Here is a 22,691-nt window from a genome sequence, read left to right as displayed (position 1 = left end):
CTGTCTGTCTTAGCTGATGGCAATGAAGAAATGATGGGACTTTTAGTGGCGTTAATGCACAATTTAGTGCAACAATGTCTTCAATTTGGAGGATGCAGTGTTTTATGGAGTCTTTATTTTCGGTTTAGTCTGTTTTGAGCCACGTGTGTTATCTGTCTCAGTGAAAGCTTTGCACAGCCATGGGTTAGTGCTGTAGTTAAGCTCACAGCACGTCGGCAAAAAATTGCTTGTGCCGGGTGTATATGTGTTTCAGGAGTGTGTCTATGTGTCTGGAGTCAGAGCCCTATGGTGACCTGCGTGACCTCCGAGTTGAGATCGTCGTTAGCAGCGCCGCCACAGCAGCGCGAGTCCACCGACGACCCCTCCAAGGCTAGTCATACCTGCAGAGAGAGGAGGTACAAAAGGTGAAAGACTGTTCTGATTGGCTCCAGCCCCCCTCACCCGCCCGCGACCCTCAAAGTATTACCGGTATATATAATGGATGGATTATCGATACAACTCATATTGTGTACAGTATACTCAATGTAAAACCTTGGATTATTGCCTGCCCATAGTCATATACTGAAACACAAACCAGTAAAAAAGGGTTTGACATTTTGGTAACGATTGCGTCACACTTGTGCGACTGTGGCGTCTCATTTTGAAAGCTCCTTTAAATGCGGCCAACAAAGTGTCCTTCAGTAAACAGGTGAATCTGTCTTTGGCGAGCTCATCCCAGAATACATCTGGTACTGACAACAAAGCTATTGAGCTAGCTACGTGGGTGGCAGTGACGCAGAAAGTGCAGCCACTCAAAATAGCGAACAATGAAGTGGGAAGAGCGGAAAAAGCTGGTGGCTGGAGGCCACACCATTTTGTCTATGTGGAGTAGTCCGAAGCATGTGGCCCTTGAAATTAGCTTCTTGACCAGATGGCTTCTCGGTGGGTAACCTGGCCATCTCACGATTTATGCTGAGCTAACTAGTTGCTGACTGTAGCTACATATTTACTTTGAGAATGGAACAGCTTGTCAAATGAGCGCATCATTTCCTTTAAACCAGTTTAAGTACTGGTAACAACACAGACAAACTGACTACCTGCTGATTGGACCTTTCTCCTGTGTTTCCACTGTTGTCACGCTGTGGGAGCTTGCGGCTGGTGACTCCGGTCCGGGATGAGGTCTGCATGTCCAACACAGACGGACTTGGGGTGCAGAACTCACGGAAACAACGCTTGAAGTTCTCATCCAGGTAGCCATAGAGAACCGGGTTCAGACTACTGCAGGGGGAAAGAACAAGGTCACAGGTTAACTCTTAAATGTACTTCCTAGTAATTAGGGGTGAAGTAAATACAAGCCAACATTTTTCCATAATGCTCTGTTATGTGCACGTAATCAGACTTTTACAAGTAAATAGCACCAATCATTTCATTTCACTGATAAAACATCTCTGAAATAAATACGCTTCAGCAACTGTGCAATTACTGGATAAAAAATACAATCGTCTCAATAAAATACAAGCAATACCCAGCGGATTGTCAACATCGTTATCGCTGCCGAGGAGGAAATGTTTTCAGCCCTGTCTGTTTGTTGGTTTGTAGATTACACAAAAACAACCAAATGTACTTCTACAAAACTTAGTGGAAGGATGAGGTTCGGCTCAGGGAAGACACGATTACATTTTGGTGCAGATCTGAATCATGGGGCGGATCCAGGATAATCTTTTCACTTGGTTTATCAAAGCAAGATGGGGCCTTTTTCATCATTTTTGTTGTTTTCTACCGGGAATTTTATGGGAATTGATATCTATGACTATGAGTGTGCGAAATTTAGGATGTTTGGATGTTTGGCTAAGACTACCGCCGTCTACCGGGTGCGTACCTGTTGGTGTAGCCCAGGGCGATGCAGAAGTGCCAGGTGATAGTCTGCAGCGTGGAGCTGGGGATGTTGATGAGAGCGGTGATGATGACAAAGATATGAATTGGCGTCCAGCAGACGATGAAGACGGCAACCACCACCAGGACCATGCGTGTGATCCGACGCAGGTTCCTGTCCTTCTCCTGTGAGTAAAGGAGGTAAGTGGTTTAGTGGCCAAGGACAATTGGAGGAAAAAACTGGCGTTGGAGGAAAACAGGAATAAGCACAAAGGGAACAAAAGCAGGAGAGATGGTAATGATAAAAAATAGGGAAGGGAATAAGTGGAGAAGATGGAGGAGGACTGGAAAAGGACAGATGAGTCAGAGAATGCATGGGGGAGAAAGACCGAAAGATTGGGTGAAAAAGGTGGGGGATATACAGGAGGGGTATTGTGAGAGAGAAAGGCATAGAAACGAGAAAAAAGAATGATGAAAGGGAAGAAGAGTGGTTCAAAAGCAGGAAAGGAACAAATTACACCCATATTCACTTTGATTTTCCATTTGCATCCACTGTACATTATATATCCATATTTTGACATAGTGGATGTTGCAGTCGACATTTGCAAGAATTTCCCAGATACTGAAGGTAAATAATTGTTGTTGGGCCATTTCTTCTTAGAAATAATCAAAATTAAGTCACGGCCTCAGGCTAGTGGTGATTTTATCCTAATTGGTTTCTTTTAAAAGAAATGAGGGCGTTCTATCTGCTTACTTAATGCTTGTGTTCACAAACTCCAGATTGCAACTAATTAAAAGCCTGAGGGCATCAGATGTGCAAATCAATTCGCTACATAAACAAAAACTGGCTCGTGTTTGTTCGAGTAAAAATGACATTTTTCTTAACCTGTGAGCCGGACAGCATGCGCACACTCTTGAGCCGCAGGATCATGAGGCCGTAGCAGACGGTGATGATGAGGACGGGCATGATGAAGGCAAAGATGAAGACGCAGATCTTCAGCAGGGTGTCCCAGTACCAGGAGGGGTGGGGGAAAATCAGCTTGCAGTCCATAATATTAGAGGCTGTGCAGGATGAGGAGGAGACATACGGTCAGAGGTTAACAGACACACAAAGCCCCAGCACATGCACACGAGTTATTCAATATTTATTACATCTGCCAAGGTTTTATGTTGTTTGTTTGCCAGCAGGATTTACGCAAAAACCTACTGGACGGATTTTACACGAAATCTTGATGGAAGGACGGGACACGAGCCAAGAGAGAAGCCATTACATCTTGGCACAGAGCTGGACAAAAAGCTTCTGACATTTTCACTCGTTTTCCCAGAGAATAATTCATGGCTCTTGATTAAAACCATCAGACACATTAAGGGAGCTGATATCTAGGAGTTTAGAAAATTTGGTGCAGCTTGATTGATTTTAAGAGAACGGTTGGGCCTTGGCGAAGGTCTGGCTCCTCTGAAAAATACTGTGGTTCATTCTATTCATTCACTTGACTCGTGTTTATTTTTAACAAGTGTGCTTGATTTGTCTGAAATGTGTTTGTTTAATCTCGTTATATACAAAGGAACCAAATGCAGTCTTGTTCAGTAATAGTATTTACTAGGGTAATAGTATGTACATTTGTTAGAAGTGTCAGATCTCCAAAAACTCCAAAGAAAAATGTATGTGCCACATTTTCTAAAGACTAACCACGAGCTGTCCCCCTAAATACATATAGGCATTAAATGTATAATTTCCCTAAAACGGAGAGCCACTTGAACACAATCCATTTGACATTAAATTATCTGGTGTTCTACTTTCCTCGTGCTTGGTATTTCGACCATGAAGCAGCACTGGTTGCCTGTCACTTCCCATTTCTCTCTTCTCGTTTGTGTCGTCTCCTTTCTCTTCAAATCTCTAATAAAGGCACAAAATTTCCCCAAAGACGCTGCGGTTATGTCGCCCCACTACTGCACAAAGTGGTGCTTATTACCAATGTATTTGATCCGTTCATTCAGTTTACCCTGCTTGGAGCTTATGAGTTCCATCGATTGCGATCATTAATTTTTTCTCTTCCCTTCCCCCTTCATAATGCCGTCATGTCAGTTGGGCGTATAACATTCACCACAGCTATTAAGTGCAATTACATGGAAAAACATTTCTGGCTTTTCTCATTTGACTGAGCCTGCTCGAGTTCATAATTGTCCTTTAAAGATGGAATGTAAAGAGTGAACTCCCTTTTTCCTCCTACTGTTTTGTGTCGTACTTGTTGCTGAATATATCTTCGACCATGGATTAGAAAAATAAATGAGTGCTTCTCACATCCCTGCAAGTTCAGTTCCATTATTCTTGATTGCTATTGTCTGTATAATTATACATAACTTGCTAAAGGTTTAGAGGTGTTTTTTACAGCATCCAAACACAATCGCTCCATTTATACTGCAAGCGTTGGAGTGTTTGGAGAGTGGTACAAAGCAGCTAATCAGGAAAAATGGAGCTTTAGTTTTTTTTGTGCTTACAAGTGTTGGCGGTGGAGGCCATGACCATGACAGGCAACCCGATGGCAGAAGAGAGAATCCAGTTGCAGACGTTGACAATCTTGGCGTTGCGGGGCGTCCTGAAGTCCAGCGCTTTGACCGGGTGACACACGGCCACGTAGCGGTCGATGCTCATGGTGGTGAGCGTAAAGATGGAGGTGAACATGTTGTAGTAGTCGATGGACATCACCATCTTGCACAGGATGTCCCCAAACGGCCACGTCCCCATCAGGTAGTTGACGCTTTGGAACGGTAGCGTGCTGGTGACCAAGGCGTCGGCCAGAGCGAGATTGAAGATGTAGATGTTAGTGGCTGTCTTCATTTTAGTGTATCTGCACAGAAAGAATGGATTAATCAGGAGACAACGAGAAACCTGATCGAAAATTCATGACAAGTAGAGGGAGAGGCTGATGGCGAAAGAAAAGAGCAGATTCAAAATGTTTATTTCATCTTGAGATTCACGTCTTCGATGGAGTGTGAGTCTCTCCTCTGATTCCAATCATCTAGTTATATGAGGACACGACTTCCTGCTAAATGTATGCCAAAAAAACGAAATGGCATTTTAAAGCCGTTTTCCTCGAGTCCTTACCACATAATGGGAGTTTGATACCACTCAGTTTTTCAGATAAACCGAAGGATATCGTGTCCCTTCTAAGAGTTGAAAATACTCTGCTTACTTTTAAGATAAGTGAACCTTTTAGAAAACCTCCCTGGATTACATGAAAAAAGCATTTTCACCAAGCTGAAAATCGGGCTGTTCACGAAAAGCTGGAAATGAAAGGCAATCATAGCAGAAGGTGCTGCATTCGCTTGGCAAAGTATCCTGGAATGCTGTGTGAATAATTTAGCTCCCTTGTGTCAGAAATAGAGGCATTTTGTATCGGAAGAGTTATGGTTTAATAAGCCATATTAGGTCAGTTTAAGAAGCTGCCCACAGCACTAAACCCCAGGAGATATCATGCAGTAATTCACTGCAGAGCATATAATGTGCATCTTTTTGCACAGTTGTTGATGAAATGATCATTCTTCAATTCGTTACTGTATTTTCCAAGAGCTGTACAATTCAAGGTTTTGTGTAATTCATTCTGTGTCCTAATGGAAAGCATGCCTTCAAATTTGAAACTTGAGGGGACATTCAATAGCTTAGAATAAAATATCCACCCAAAAACTCAATTAAATGTGCATAAAAGGGTCATGTTCATTTTCACGTATTAGTTCTGTGTTCAAGTAGCTTTTTATCATCTGAATGAAGCATAATCATGGGATGGACCTTTTCCAGTGAAAAACAAAAATGTCTTTCATTGAATCAGTATGGTTGAAGAACAAGAGGTAGTTCAAACAGAGTGGAGGACAGTGGAGTGTTTACAGAAAACAGAAGTAAGACATGGACCCATTAGCACAGGAGGATGGAACACAGACGATAGAACCGGCTCGACTGTTTAGAGCCCTTGTCAGGAAAGACATATTCTGTGTTTAGCGTTTGCTGTGGTTGAAGCTGGAGAACATCAAAAGATCTTAAATGACTCATGTCGGATGTGATAAAACAAAGCCCCAATAGTACTGTTTATACAATAGTCATAAATAATTAATCATATATCCCATTTTGGTGAACAAACATTTCTAGGTGAGACCAGTGTGCTTGTGTATAATCCAGTTTTCTATAGTTGCACTTCTACGGTGGCCCACAATGGAAAAAAAAAAATATATATATATAATAAAATCAACAAATTGATTGGCTAGCACCTCCGTATAAGGATAATAATTAGGATTAATTAGGATATCTATATTCTCTTGCTTGTCCATTCAATATGAATTATATGAGCTACAACCATCAACTGGTTTACTTAGCTTAGCGTAAAGACTAGCAGCAGGGGGTAAAACTGTTCACTACCAGTCTGAACCTCTGAAGCTCACTAAGAAACATGTTCATTTAGGTTTGATTAAACTAAACAAAAATCCAAGTGGAACAAAGACAACACGTCATGGGTCAGATACGTGTTTGGCGCTGAGCAGTTGCCAGGCAGACTCCGAGAGGAACGGTACAAATTCAACAAACGTAATATAAGATGATAGTGAGCTTTAGAAGTGCTGCTGGCTGTATTCTTTCATTTGAATGACATATATAAGCGTGATATCAACTTTATCGTCCAACTCTGCCAGAAAACTGTGTAACTCGTCCTTTAATTTAATTTCCACACAGTGATTGTACTGTTGCTGCACTGCTCCTTTCAAATGCTACTTAAGCACATCCCTGCTGAAACGTTATTCAATTCACCTGGACTCATAATGTGACAATGACACATTACACCCAGTGGCCTTCACTTTATTAAACCCAAACTGTCACTCCTGCGCCGAGGCAATTTACTCCTGTTTTGTTCTAGCACTCTCCTCAATAATCTCAAATCCTCTTAACCACCACACCTGATAGTTAGTTCATTAAATTCTGATTAACTTGAACACTGACAGCTTAGTGGTTTGTTTTTTCAGGCTTTATTTGCACGGGGACCAACGAGACGCAGGAGAAGCCGTCACCCTGCACTGAGGACCTAGCAGGAGCTGCAGGTAATTTCCAACATCCCCTTGTTGACTTTGAGACTGTCTGCAGCTCGCATTCCTGCTGTAAACGTCTGAGGCCTGTTTACGTACGGGCTGCCGCTGTGGAGGTGAGCGGCCTCGTTTAATCTACAGTAATTCAATTAGCTGTTTTATTTATTTCCCAGCTTTCATTAAATCTTTGCCCTTGAAGTTCTGTTGCCGTGATCCTTCATCGTCATTATTTCTTGATTTTATTATGTTGATTGTATTTATTTGAACCTATTTGTAGCATTTATCTAAACAAGTTTACAAAGTGATTTTCAAAATATTTGGGAATAAAACATCACGGAACAAAACATGACTCAAAAAAAGGAAAGATAAAGTGAAGAAAATATTAAAAATATACAACATCAACAAAGATCTGATGTACAAAGGCTTCCACATAATAAGAAAATAATAATGATTTAAAAACAGATAAAGTGGCGGCATGTCTTTAGGAAGTCCTTAGTGAGATGGGAGCTCGGGCCCCGTTGATAAAAGCCCTGTCACCTCTACCGTCCTGAACCACAAGCAATTATTCGTTGAAAGATCTAATGATTATAGCTTTGAGCATATGGGAGTTAGTAGCTGTGTAATTTAACTGTGGGCCAGACCGTGCTGAGCTTTAAAAGCCGCTTTAAGAATCTTAATATCAATCCTAATTTTAACTGTCAGCCAATGAACGGAGGAAGAGATATGGGGAAATGCTGGGTGTTGGATAAAGAGCGAGCCGCAGCTAAAGCCGAGACACTTGTTAACGTTTGCTCTTGTTGGTGTATTGTTGTGGTTTGTTTTCATCTAATTGATTTTTCCAAGTTAACTCGTTTACGTTGTTCCAGTGTCTGTGAGGAGAAGCCTCTTTGTTCTTGTTCTTTAATGGAAAATGTACTGTTATTGCTGCCTCAATGGCCTTTTAGAAGAAAAGAAGGGTGTCATTCTTTTTTCTAAGAGGAAGCAGCAAATGCACTGTATTTTTATGGTTCTTTTCCAGTCTTATCAACCACTCAATGTGCTTTTCAGAGTAAGATGCATTCACTTATTCACACACTCATAGTACAGCACTTCTGCACAGTGCTTTTTACTATCACACACCATTCACACACTGTCAGCCCAGTCGTCAGGAGCGATCAGGATGTCAGTATCTTCCTCAAGGACACTTGGATAGTCTCAAATTTGTCATATATTTTATATGTATTAACTAAGTAATTTCTCGGAGACAAGATGATGTTTCCCTGAAAAGAGCGACCACCAGCAGGTATTTCATAAAATTCAAAACACCTTTACGAGCTGTGCCTGGTGTTATATTAATTGAAAACCACAAGATGGATATTTACTGAGGAAATTAACATATGAAAACATGTATAAAGTGTAAAAAAAACTGTTATGACAGCAGCAGTTATTTGACAAGTACTGTTCACAAAAAACATACAGATCTTCTGAGAAAATAAAAGCTCTGTTTTTTGTAAGATAAGAAAACTGTCTCGTTTCATGACAGAACAAATGCAGAAATCCATCAATTAACCCTGGAGAGGCTGGAGTCAATACCAGGACGCACTGAACCAGAGAGGAACCAAAACATAAATATTTACAGACAAACTGTCAGCGTTGATTGAAAAGATGAAAAACGTTCGGTGAAGCCGCAGCAAGACCAGACAGACGTAACCATCTGCAAAGAGGAAAACGACATTTCGCTGCTTCTGAGAATAAACAGCACATGACGACAGAAAATTGTTCCATCTACTTCTAAACTGCCTGGACTTTTCCTGAACCACTGGAGCAAAGAGGAGGCAGATAAAGATGTTCAGTAATGGACTTTAAAATCCTCCAAAACAGTCCTCTCTGTGAAATCGTGTATAATTCATGGCCTTCCATCAAACCATTAGCTGTGGTTTCTACCTTGGGGGGGGTGGGGTGGGCAGGTGGATGGAGAGCAAGGTCTCCTCGTTTCTCCTTTTGTCCTCATCAGTTTTATTTCTTTTCTTTGTGTGTGAGAAAAACATTTGGTAACATCGGTAAGTCATCCCTGAGACAATTCGGAAGAGAAACAGATTCATCATCATGTGCTGGCGGTCATCAAAGAGACAAAAACGTCCATGTGATTGATAATCAGTGGGACACATAAAAGTATTAACTCATCATTTGAATACATTTCCATGAAAAGGCTCTAAAACTTATAGGACTGATGAGAATTTATTATTTTAATATTCTACAATACACACAGATTCAAAGGTCTTAACTGTGACCATGGGGCTCAAGTATAATTATAATAAAAAGCTCTTACATCTACGTACAAAAAAGTTATTGAGGGAGAAAATTACAATAACCTCTGGCCTGGGTGATTAATAACCTTCATATGTGGCTGAATAAAGTGTAGTTGCAGAAGCAGTACTTTCATTGGGAATTTTTCTTTTTATTAAGAAATCTTAGGCTGTCAGAGGAAGCTTCACATTATGACTCATAGTACGTTATATGTTAAGGTGGCCATTAGTGGCCCGCTGGGGTCTGCCTTGGTCCTCACGATGGAAATGTTGTCATCCACCCATGTCCAATAGGGGACAGCATGGGCCCGGGTGTGGATTGTCCACTTGCAGCCAAGCGGGACTAAGTCCTCAGAACCATGAGGCTGCATCACCACCACCGCACAAAGAGCTGCTCACCTGTTTATTCAATGTTCGTGACACTCAAACTCATTGTCGAGGACGACAACCCGGCCAGATTCCACTCCACTCCACTCTGCCCACTTCAACTGTGACCAAAAGTCACTGCAGAACCCTCCAATAAATGCAAAGATAACATTTCCCAGGTACTTGTCTCTCTGACTTCCTCATAAAATCCAAAACTGTGGCGATGTTATTCTGCCACACAAAGCTGAACACAAAACACACAATAAGTGTTCCACTAGTTCTCTGTCTGAGGGAAAAACCAGTCGAAACCCAGTCGCACTACAACAAAAGACCCAGAGTGGTGCAATTATTTTCGGCAACAAATAATGTCTAAACCACGTTTCCCTCTGTTTCTTACTAAAGAGCCGTTGTGCCCGTGACTGATGTTAAGCTGAAAGTGATTCCAAGGCGAGAGAGAAAAACCATTCTGTCCACACAGCATGTTCCCTCTTCATGGAAATTGTTCCCTGCTTGAAGCCACTCTAATGTGCCTGAATGTTAATTAGTGGATCACTGTCTGTTTTCACATGTGAGGCTCATGCTTCACCATGGCAACAACTGCGACCATGCAGGGGAAAGTTTTGTGCTGGGCATGATTGTAATAATATCCTAACAATATTCCAGGAATCACTGCAGCGGCTCTTTCAATCGACTTTAAGAATTGGTGGGTGTATTTCTGAGGACCTGAGGAAGCACAGAGTCGACTGGGAGATGTTTTGAATGAGTGTTTCTTGAGACTCCCTGTCTATTTCATGTTCTGAGATGAATTTGATGATGAGGTCAATGCTGTTTTATGAGTTTGAAAAAAACTCCATTAGCCCCGTGAGGCCCACACATCGACAGCTTCATTGTGAAACGAAACATTTAAATAAAATGAACATAAAGATGACAAAACATCTCGGAGAGCAAACACCTGTTATAAAATTCCTTGGTTTTGGTGTTTCTCTGAGCAAAAAGGAATCTGATTTAATGAGCCTTTTATTGTTTTGTCTACAGGCCAGAAAATAAACATCATATATATGCGGCGGGATGTTTTTCGAGCTTTCGTTCCGCGTTGTTTTTTATTTTTTTGATAAGTTCCTTTACTCCCTCTGGGCTACGATGTCTAATGGGTTCAACACCAGCCGGCTGATATTACCTCCACTCTTCATTCTGCGGCCACAGCCCCTTGCAAAGAATTTCCAATCTCAGTGGAGAAAAACAAACCTTAATCAGTGTATTTCAATTTAGTAAATGGCCCTGTAACACACAAAAGCAAAGGGAAACAGATGTGGCGACAAATATGTGAGATGACGGTTAATGGAAATAAAACTGTTTACATATGATGAGCTGGTCATTGTTAGTTTTTGTTGCTTTTGATGTTTTACATTGATATTTCTGGAACGTTAACAGATTACAAAGGCTTTGCAGGAATTTGAAGCTTTGTGTACATGAGGATTGAAACTGTGGGGAATCAGTCTTGTCTGTCCCCATCCCACATTTCAACAAACGTCAAGATGGAACCTACACACTTGTGGTCGCCCGTTTGGAACAGAATTATTTTCATGGCTTTAGTTACACAGCAGGCTAAACACAATTCATCACGACCCAGTGAGGCCGGACGGTGCGTGTGGAGCCTCGTGCATGATTCATGGGCTGCTGCTGGGTGCAGATAAAGCATGAAGCCCTGGTAGCAGAAACAGACGCCGCTCATGTGAATAGAGATCTGTACGCCTCTGGCCCAGACATTAACACTGCCCATGCACGCTGAAGAGCATGATGTATTAGGATGTAGCTGTGTGTATGTGTGTGTGGGGGGCTCACGGCTGGGCATGTGTTTCTGTGACAAGAAGCCGAGATTTGTATTCGTGTTTACAGCGTGCATAGGTGGTGTTTAAGTTTTTTCATTTCTATCGAGCTATTAATGTATGTCATTATCTGGTACGTTAGAACATGTATTCACAGACTGCGATGACGTCAACCGGGAGTGTGGATTCTCCAGAGCACAGTCCAGATGGGTCCCTGCAGGTCGGGCAGGGTTCAGACAAACATTTTGACAATTTCGGTCACGTTGACTGAGCTTTCTACTTGGTTTTCTAATCCTGCATGTGCCTGTAATTGAAGGAAAAAACATTGGGCTCAGGTTGAGCTGGGAGACAAAAAGCAGGATGACTGTCAGGTCGGCATCCGGCTCATTAGTTCTCTCTCCTGTTTGCACAGAAAATTGGGCCCCGGGCTGCACTTCAACGCATTAATAATAAAATACAATCAAATATTGCCAGAAAACACTCAGAACTCTGTGATATGCAACATTTCTCACAAATCATTAACTCAACCAGAGATATTAAGGGGAATCATTATCACAGTGTAAACAGTATGAGAAAGTTAATACATTCACATACATATGAGTTATGTCTGCCATCCCATCCCCTGCTGAGGAACAAACCAACACTTCTATCATCAGAGCCGCACCAGTTCAATCACGGTTCATTTATAATTTGCAGTTTACATTATCATCTGTTGCAGAAGAGACCTTCAACCAATCAGATCAACGGAAAGTGTGACGGACAATTCAAACAGCAGCTGTTTGTTCTTTTAGAGAAAAATATATACACTGAAGTTAGTTCAATCCTGTCTCCATAGTGGATTCAACAGACCTCTTCACATCAGTGGTAGCCCTCTTGGTTTGAGCAGCGCCTCCGTCAGACATCAGATCGAACATGCCCCCGTTTTAAATAGATACATGGCTGTGATTGGACCAACCAGTTTCAGGATGCACTGTTGATTGGTCTAAATGGGAGGAGGCCTGGGGCAATGGACAGATAGGAGCCTTTGGTATCTCTGGGATCTGCTGTGAGGCGGCTAGAGCTGCTGTCAGGTCTCCCAAGAGGATCATTCAAGTTTAATTTAATGTGATTCAGAAGGTACAAATGACTTGTACCATTAAAGCTGAAGTAATTTATATTTTATTCAACAGGTCAAGCTTAAAAAAAGCCTGATAAAATATGCACTACGACTCCTGTAATCACGTGTTAAAACAAGAGCCATCATCAAATTATTTTAAATGACTGCAAAAAAGCAAGAAAAAAGCTAAAATAATAAAGTCCTAAAGGCTCGGACAGTTCATTTGAGGGCACAGACTGATTTAACCACCCGGCTGATAACATCATGTCAAAAAGTTGGACATAGGATTTTTCGGATTTATTTTGGAGGACTAATTCGTTAAAAGGGCTGAAAAGGTTGAACTTCAGAACAACTCCCTCGTTGCATCTGTGTTTTGTGCTTCCAGAGGAGCTGTTTAGTTTGTGCAAACCAGTAACCAGTAATGGAGAAAACGGCGACATTACAAAGAGTTTCACACACAAAGAGACAACAGAATGGCCCTGCTGTTGCTTTTCATTGTGTTGGATTCTGGTGTTTGAGTGGATGAAACAAATGAAAGAAAAGGAGGCAGAGGCGTAAAAAGAGAAATCCTGAGCATCTCTCTCCAAAGAAGGCAATTTGCTGAACGTCTTTCTTTTGCCATCAGCAGTAAAAGTTTGTCTCTCTTGTTCACTCACTTTTGTTTCCTTTAGCCGCCTCTCATCCTTCACTCTTGTTTGCTTTAACCTCATTTGGACACTTCCTCTTTATTAGGTGAAGTTCCTACTTTCCTTTTAAAGTTTATTGATCGCCTTAAACATTTCTATTTCCTCCAGTGCTGGAGGGAGTACTCAAACATTTTAAATAAATAGACTAAAATGCACTCAGGTAAAGGTTAAAGCTCCACATTACTTGGATAAGTAAGTATTTGCTTCGTAAGTACTTACTAAGTTTATCTTACTCCCTGATGCAATGGTCTCCTACATCATTATAACAGCGTCTTCCAAATCCATTTCAGGTCTTTCTTCACCAGTGACTGCTGCAGGAGGCGAGGTCTAATGTTACCTCCCTTCTCTGATTGGATCAATGGATCAATTCCAATATTATTGATTACTTTTATAATCAATAATTACAAATGAACAATAAAATAATGTAATGATTGAATGTAGTACAGGTTCATGAAAAAATACAGTCACAAAGTAAACTTCTTTAAGTACACTCCTGCAATGTTGCTCTATTTGTGGTATATGTGTACAGTAATAATAATATACTTTATTTATATAGCATGTTTTCTGGGAAACAGTGAGAATAATACAATGGAATAATAAGTCAGTAGTTGTTTTTGCTAATGTATTAGCATAATAAGAACCATTATCATGCCAAGTGACTGGTAATGGGTTTTCATAAAAAGTCTGAAAGAGATAGAAATTGATCCAACACAAATATTCATAGAGATATTTAACTCTGTCTCTGAGCTGAACACATACAGATTCTGAAATAGGAAACAGGAAACAATTGGATAATAAAAGTAAAATAACCCTCAATCATTGGTTTGAAATGTTTTTTCTGTGCATCAGCGAGGGAGAAAGAGAACATGGGTCTACACACAAACACACATACACACACACAGACACACAAAAGGAGAGTTCCAACTCTAAAAGTCAGCGACTGTGTTTCAGCACATCAGGCAGAGATGGATGGTCACTGTTTTGACAAATGTGCCTCCGTTCAAGCCGAAGGTCGTTCGCAAGAGGCTGGCGATGATTCATACAAACACACATTGTGATGAAGAATTACACACACAAACAATAACTCACACAAACATATTTCCTTCCTTTCACACTCAACTGAGCGTTAATCTTTCAAACCTACTGCAGAGGTTTGGTATGAACATTAGAAGGGATATGTTTCTGTATGTAAACTGGAAGTAAGAGACACTCAGTGACCAATTCACATTCACATTTAGCCAATCTGATCCTAAATGGTTTGGCCACATCAAACAGACTTGCCAATATATATATAGAGAGAGGGTGGCAAGCCAGTGGGGGGTCATGTTTTATTCCCTGGACTTAAGAATCTGGCAGGTCGGTCAGGATGCTTGTATTTAGGGATCGAAAGGGAATTGAATCTTAACCATGAACTGTAAAGATAGATGACGTGTCGGCTCTTAGAAGTGATGCATAACATCTGGATCGCCCCTAGTGGCCGGCTGCAGTACAGCCCCCTGCCTGCCCCTTCCAAGTACACACCCGATACATCTTTCCCAAAGAGAGTCTTTGTACTTTTTTGGTAGTTCTCCTCATGCTGACCGTTCTCCAAGTATTTTTAATTTGTTATTTGACAAACAGGGTGAAAGTTCTTGAGTGATTGTTGAGACTGACTTGCAATTGGTTGAGCCTGTGTATCGTTTTTTAGGAAGTGGAAAAACGTCATCTATCTTTCTACACAGGCCTCAGTGCCACAATGACAGCTAACAGAAGCTGCAAAAAAAAGCCCCTAAGATACTAAGGCTGCCCTGTTGGAACATCACATGTCCAAGTAACCAGAGAAACCCAGAGTATGTGTGTGCTCACTGATTGAAGCATTTAACCAAAACATTCATCAATACCGAGAGGAGACGTTATTGGAAACTGACTGAAACTGAGGAGGGGATCAATATGATAAGACAAACTGCGGTGGGGCATGTGTAAAATTAATCAGCAGCCACCGCTGTGGCGGTATAACACAACCTCCTTCCAACACAAACACACACCGGCTAATCACAGAGGTTGTACAAACAGTTTGATAATTGAAACAAATCGTGGACGAGCACGAACAGAAACCTCAGACACACGCTGACCCATTTTACTCCTGCTGTTCCTGTCACAGCCGTCGTCTTTACAGGCAGAATAAAGGAAAAGGTCCCTCGTGTGTATGTGTGTGTTTACAGCAAACCCCCATTCTGTGACATCCCGAGCAATCGCCACTGTGTCGTATTTGATGCAATCTTTTGTGTTGTTGTTGTGTTCATTGTGAAACGTATTCAAACCAAGGACAAAGTCTATACAAAGACTTGACAGCAGTGACGTGAAACCTTTATGTTGTGTTTATATGAAACTTGATGGCTACTCAACAGTTCCTGGTCTTATTCCTCTCCCTCCCCCCCTTCCCCCCCTCCTCTCTCTCTTATCTCTCATCTCTTCCCCATTTCTCTGTCTGGTTCTGACAGAGGTTTTTTTTCCAGTTAATGATTGAATCTTTTCTCTCCACAGTCGCCAAAGTGCCGCTCATTGTGGGAACTGAGTTTCTCTTCTCAATTTTTAAGGTCTCAACCTGACTATGTGAAGTGCCTTGAGATATTGTGATGTTGCACTATACAAATAAAATTGAATGGAATTTAGAGGGTGGCCCGATGGTGCAGCTCTTGGTTTGAATCAATCAGGGCCATTGTGGTCTTTGAATGTTTTTGAATGTTTTCCCTGCGATATGCTGGCGACTTATCCTAAACAACCAGATATGGAAGGGAAAGTGTCATCACAAGCTGCTGATAGTTTACATTTTGCTATTATTACTAATGCAGCGTAGGTTCTAAAGCTGCCTGTTTAGAATTGAACAATTCTTTCTGAAACTCTAGAAGTGACTCAGTCTGCAGAACCCTGAAGCTGCTGCTGCACAAAGAGCTGTTAACCTGTTTACTCAAATCTTATTAATATGAGCACATCGCGTGTAGTTCCTTGGGCCCTTAGCAATACACAAGCCAAGTGTAACAATAAGCAATAAGGTGAACTGTTTTCGAGATATGTGAGCCACTGAAAGAGAGATTTCTGGAATTGCTAGACAGATAAATCAGGGTTTTAGGACACAGATATTAACTTCTAGTTTGGATTATGTAGATCCCAGTGACATAAATCACACACACTGCGTTGATTCAGGAGGAACTGTATTATATTGTGATCATAGGTTGGGCAGCCGCTGTGATTCACTCTCGTAATGGTTTCTCATCTCCAGAAATATGACGGGGAGCCAATCTGGGCCATATCCAGGTCCTCAGTGACGCTGGCAATGGAAACATGAACCTGGAGATGATCAGCTTGTTACTTAGGACCGCTGTTGTCAATTTACTGAAGAGAAGAGTGTCTCTCTGCCCTCGACCACCGTCTTTAATGCACATCCGAGTGAGGCTGTTGTACAACACAGAGAAAAAGGTTTGACAGCTTCCAAACTAGTTCAGATCCACTGTTGATCACGCCTTGGTGAAGGACATTTTAAACGGGACTTGAATGAGTCACTTTGTAAATGACAGAAGAACAGAGCCCATCAATTATCAAGTGAAGAGGGACCTTTGTTCCCTCCTCTTTGCTTTATCATCATCTGTCATCATCTCCCCATCGTCATAAAATGAGCTTTTCTATTATCCTGGAGATCGCTCTCTTCAGTCTCTTCAACACATTCTTGAATTATTATTCCTTCTTTTTCTTTATCTCCTTTTTCTTTCTGTAATTGTTTCTTTCGTCGAGCTCAACTGAGCATCTGTCGATTCCCGACGCTCAGCGCTCCGTCTCTCCAGCGTCTCTCCAGCGAAGTCCAGTAGTGTTAGAGAGGACATTACTCATCGACACAGGAAGGTCTAATTATCTCCCTGCAGGCTCTCTACTCATTATTGTCTCCCTAACAATGAAGTGCACAGTGTACCTTGTGTGCCGATACACTAATTCAGGGAAGTGCCGTACATAATTCCTGCTTGAGCTGTCAAACTGATAATAATCCTGATCACTGAAATTCAGGCAGGTTTGTGGCCCCGAGTACATTTCCCTGGACACGTCAAGTGCCGGGTCATTTCTCCAAAGCAAACATTGTAATTGCAGCATAACGTCCATAGTTTGTCGAGCTGTCCTCTTGTCATCGGTTAACAACAATCAAGGCCGTCATACACAATAGCTGTGCAGCTGTAACAAAACTGAGGTTTGGGTGAAGAGGTTCTACTGTTTACATTCTGAGAGGAGGGAGGAGAGGGATGCACCGAGTGCCGCATCCTACGCACCAGCACACACGGTGGAGAGCTGCTGTATGTGGCTGGTGTTATTCTGGGTTGGCACTGGCTTTGGTCTCCTGGAGGCATCAACGACCGCTGGGTTTACCTCCAAAGCTCTTCTCTGTTTATCTGAAACAGCCCGTGTGCAATACGGGCCCGCTTTCTCCACGTGAACAGCGGCGCAAGCAGAGGTCCCATTAATCAGGCACAATCACGCCCATGAACAAGCAGAAAAGGCTTTGTGACTTTTGAAGTAACCAGAATAAAAAGACTAAAAATGTTAAATATATAGTCAGGTAAGGACAGATTTGTATTTTTCTTTCTTTGAAAACAGAACATATACACAGCAGCTTGTTTGTGTTTTTGAGAGGAGAGCCAATCTCTTTTATCCTGCACATCTCGCCTCCTGATTTTTAATTCTCACTAGTAACTATGGTCTCTTTACAATTAATGATTCTTTCATTTTGCAGAAAAGAGAATCTCCGCCTCTGTATAAGAATTAATTCTGAAGTTCAACAGCAGCTAATACGAGGCTTCGTGGTCTAACTGCGGCCGTGTTCAGACATGAAGTTGTGAAACTTTCTTGAGAAATTAGGTTTCTGAAAATCTGCTGCCTGGATAGAGCACACAAGAGGCAGGACATAACCTATAAATTCTGATATGGAAATAACACAGTCTAACACAGTCTGTGGATGTTATCCCCCATCCCCGACAGTCAAATCTCTTTAGAAAGCTGCTGTGATTGACAAGAGAAACATCTTCACCCAGCGATAACCCTTTAGGTGCACATATGTGCTCGTCAATGCTTCTTAAGCCTTGAAAATGTGATCCTATCCTTCCGATTCCTTAACATTTTTCCACCTACTTTTGATCGCTTGAAAGCGCTGTGACTGATTTTTCTCTCAGGCTTTAAGCTGTGTCGATCGATTCTGAGCGTTAACCCGGCTGCCTGGTGTCGAGAGCACATCAAAAGACTGCAGGTTAGTTGTGTGAAAGTCAGCCCGAAGCCCCCGCTGGCTGTCAGAGAGGCAGTGGGAGCTCCACGAGGAATCCACAGCTGAGGAACAATAATGAGCCTCTAAATGCACTAAATTTGTCTTGTGTTTTAAGAATTCCCCCGACTCTCATCATAACATCATATTTCACGTGATTGGTTTCTCACATAAACAGCAGAGACACAGATGTTTAGAAGTTTCTCTGACATCAGAGAGCTGGGTCATGGAAAATGTGTCTTATATGGAGGATCACCAGAATCACGTTTGTTGCGCTGCTCCGAGCGGCTCAGTGATTCCTGGTCAGCAGGTTCAGCTTCTCCACCGCCTCTTCACCGAAAGCATCCAGTGTTTTCTTGCTGTATGGGGGGGGGGGGGTGGAGGCAGGGGTTTGGGGAGGTGGTGGAGTCATTTTGCACTCATCACTATCAAAACGGCTCCCAGTGTTGCCATGGTAACAGCCAGCCCTCCGCACTGGCAGCGTATTCCTGGTGGAACCCGGTGGTTTCTGTTCAACCGCGATTGATTTTTCCGATCGAGTGTGTGCGTGGGTCTCGGCTCGTGTTTGTTTGCTCACAAGAAGTTTGCGGATGTTAAGTGCGGAGCGAGCGGCCGCGGGGCAAAGAGAGTAGGCAAACGGACCGGAGAGATAAGGAGAGAGCGGGAAAAGGTTTATGGCTTTAAGGTTATCATCACTCAGACAGTGAGGAGGAAACCACATCCCTCATCCACGGCTGTCACTATTTAATCTAGCAAAAAAGCATCCAGAGCGGAAATCTATCCACTATGTGTCATTAGCTAAATGGCTGTTCACTCTCTATCTGCCAACAGAGACACAAAAGACCGAGAGACGGGCAGAGACAGAGAGAAAGACGACGAGGCGGATGAATGTTAATGTTCCCGATGGATTGCAATTCTCCGAGGATTGAGACTCAAGGTTTCATTCGTCGAGTTCAAAAAAGTTGCAGGAGGCGAAAACAACTTCACACACACACCCAATGGTTGCCTGTCAGTGTGAGAGAAAAAAGACGAGAGGCACAAAGCTCGAGCAATTCCCTTCACTGTCTATCAACAGCTTTCTGTAAAAACCAACACAGAATATATAGTACCATCAGCAGCTCATACATCATAAACACTGTTGAACCTCTGCCAGCCGGCCACAGACAATTAGATCCCCTCATTCAAGAGACACTGTTTATATTTCAAATGGGTATTTGACTTCCGTCTGCCTGCTGCTCTTTCCTTTTCCTTTTCCACTCCATTTAGTCGCTGTGTAAAGTGCCAGGGGGCAGATCCGTCAAGAGTCATTTGAGGTAGAAAATGTTTGACAGAGATGCACAACAAATCCTGTAGAGAGATGTGCACATTCTTCAACAAAACAGAACTATTCACGTTGGAGTGGGCGATGTGTGCAGGGAGGAAAATGAGATCTGACCTTGATATTGGAAACAGGAGAGAAGTGAGGAGAGTAACAGGTGCAACAAAAGCTGTTTCAGACATGCACTCCGGAGCATATCCTCACATTCTGACTGTCTCCAGAGGGTTGCCAACACGGGCAGGAGATTCCCAGGTCAGACTCGTTCACAGCTCAGAAATCTCTGGAGCATTGATGTGGGCGGTGGCGTGCGGGAGGCAGGAGATAACGTGTGAATTCCAGCACATGCTCTCAACCCCCGAAAACTCTCGTATCTCGTGGTATTTCTACGTTGATCTCTTCTTAGGCATCTTCATCACATATGGCAACACGAGATATGCGTGGTGTTTTTGTGTCTTAAAGTTTTGCGTGGGTTGCTTGTTAGAATCCTCATCAATGTGCCCACTCTCCAGGGTTATTCTCACATGGGCTCATTCAGACATTCTCCAGAGGTTTTACTCAGGGCGCTGGCAGGAGAAACTCTGGAGCCTCACACTCAGACAATTGCGTTCCCAGGTGAAACCCCCTCCGGATAATTCCAGTGCATGTTTGAATAAAGTAATACATTGTCGTAAAGAAGTGCATAAAAAGAGAGAAGCTGCTTCCTCATTCACTTTATGGACTCTATTGCACCAATAAAGTGAACAATCACAAAGTAGAACCAGGAGAATGGACAACCCTCCACTTGATCTCCATTATCCTCCCATCCTAACCTTCTGAGGGCCCACTGTCAATCATCAATCTCACCTGTGTTGTCCTCAATTCCCCTCCTCTCTCTCTCTCTCTCTCTCTCTCTCTCTCTCTCTCTCTCCTTACTTGATATATCGGAAAGCTCTCGAGTGTCAGATCTTCACGTGTAATTCAAGGCCACTAGTGAAAGAAGTAATACATATACTATGCGATAAAAAAACAGTGGAAAAACAGAGCGATAATAAAAACCGCATGGATTCAAACACTTAACTGCACACGCTGAGTGGTTTTGAGTGGTTTTCCTAAAGGCTTCAATAGATCCAAAAAAATCTGTGGGGAGAGTGTTCCACTTGGAGCCAGAACTTCCAAAAAGCACAAGCAACTTACGTTTTTAATTGGACACGTGAGTCGTAGGACCTGCAGGATAAAAACACTTCTGCTGTGATGTTATTTAAATGAGATGTCGATGATGGCACAGAGCAAATGTAAGTCTTTTGATTGTAGTGACTGTCGAAGCTTCGGAGTCTGTTGGTCAATATTTCCAGGAGACATGAGCCACTGTGTTGAGTGTGTCTGTGTTGAGTGTGTGTGTGTGTGTGTGTGTGTGTGTGTGTGTGTGTGTGTGTGTGTGTGTGTGTGTGTGTGTGTGTGTGTGTGTGTGCATGTGTGTGTGTGTGTGTGTGTGGACATGAGCTTCCTGCTGCATCATGCTTCTGTTTGCCAGACTGACTTGGGAATAGCAGGATTATGTCATAATTGGTTTTCCAGCTTCACTCTGCATTGAGGATGAAGAGACTGAGGTAAAGAGGGGATGGGGTCGCTCTGGTCTCTACATATCCCACAGTTTGCTGTTATATATTCACGCTGGCTACGTTTCTATGAAATATGGAGGAGTGCGTTCTACCCCCCCTCCCCCCCCTCCCCCCTCCATCCCCTCGCTCAGCTCGCTCTCTGCGCGCTGGAGCAACTTGCTGCAAGGTTGGAGGCATTTTACGCACGCACGCCAGCTGAGCTACCCGCACACTCACACACACGCACACACACACACACTCACACACACGCACACACACACACACACACACACACACACACACACACACACACACACACACACACACACACACACACACACACACACACACACACACACACGCTCCTTTATGTCCACGATGGTTCACAGAGCAACAGGTTGCCAGTTATTTGTCTTTGGAAAAGTTCGTAGCATGTAGAAAAGCCTGATTGTGCACAAAGCACGTCCACACACACACACACACACACGCACGCACACACACACGCACACACACACACACACACACACACACACACACACACACAGCACACCTCAGTGTTGTGTACATTTGGGAGTGGGCCACCCTCTTACCTGACGATGATGTACATGATCAGCACGTTCCCCACCAGCCCCACCACACACACGATGGAGTACAGAGCCGTGATCACGATGGCGATGATCACCGGGTTGGCGTCGTCGCCCCCCCTGCGCTCGCCGCCGCCGCATCCCACCTCCGCGAAGCTCGCGGTGTTGTTGTTGATGTTGTTGTTGTTGTTGTTTACCCCGGTGAAGTTCCCGCACAAGCCGCCGCTGCTGTTGAAGAGCCCGGGGAGTTGGCTCCGGTAATCCGCGCCGGTGCCGTTACCTGCGCCCTCCATGGCTGGTTCCTGGAGCCCGGTGAGGATGCTTGTGGTGCCCGGTGAGGAGGCAGGTCCTGCCCGGTGAGGCTGCAGGTCCTGCCCGGTGAGGATGCAGGTGGTCCCCGGTGAGGCTCCGGTGATGCCCGGTGAGGATGCAGGTGGTCCCCGGTGAGGATGCAGGTGGTCCCTGGTGATGCACGGTGAGGATGCAGGTGGTCCCCGGTGAGGAAGCTGCTGGTCCCCGGTGGTCTCCGGTGAGGCTCCGGTGAGGATGCAGATGGTCCCCGGTGGTCCCCGGTGAGGATGCAGGTTCTGCCCGGTGAGGAAGCTGCTGGTGAACGTGACACTTCACCGTGTGTAAGAATGTGGCAGCGCGTGCTGGGTACGACAGCCTGCGCGAGACTCGGTGAACTGAAGGAGCGCGCGGCACAGCGAGTCCGCACGGGACAGGAGGACGCGTGCTAATGAGTTAGTTCACTTCCTCACGT

The 22,691-nt window shown here is 43.4% G+C and overlaps 1 protein-coding gene across 1 annotated transcript; it reads right to left on the bottom strand.

The window, feature by feature from the left end:
* Positions 1–374: 374 nt before the first annotated feature.
* On the bottom strand, positions 375–22,221 carry oprm1 (opioid receptor, mu 1). The gene is made up of 6 exons (XM_061087758.1): positions 21,935–22,221; positions 4,351–4,700; positions 2,738–2,913; positions 1,859–2,037; positions 1,077–1,257; positions 375–380 (listed from the first exon to the last, which is right to left on the bottom strand). The coding sequence occupies exons 1-6, from the start codon at positions 22,219–22,221 to the stop codon at positions 375–377; spliced, it is 1,179 nt and encodes a 392-aa protein (XP_060943741.1).
* Positions 22,222–22,691: the final 470 nt, after the last annotated feature.

Source organism: Limanda limanda, chromosome 15 (genome assembly GCF_963576545.1).
Source record: "Limanda limanda chromosome 15, fLimLim1.1, whole genome shotgun sequence".
NCBI classification, from domain to species: Eukaryota; Metazoa; Chordata; class Actinopteri; order Pleuronectiformes; family Pleuronectidae; genus Limanda; species Limanda limanda.
This window is presented reverse-complemented; position numbering and strand designations above follow the sequence as displayed.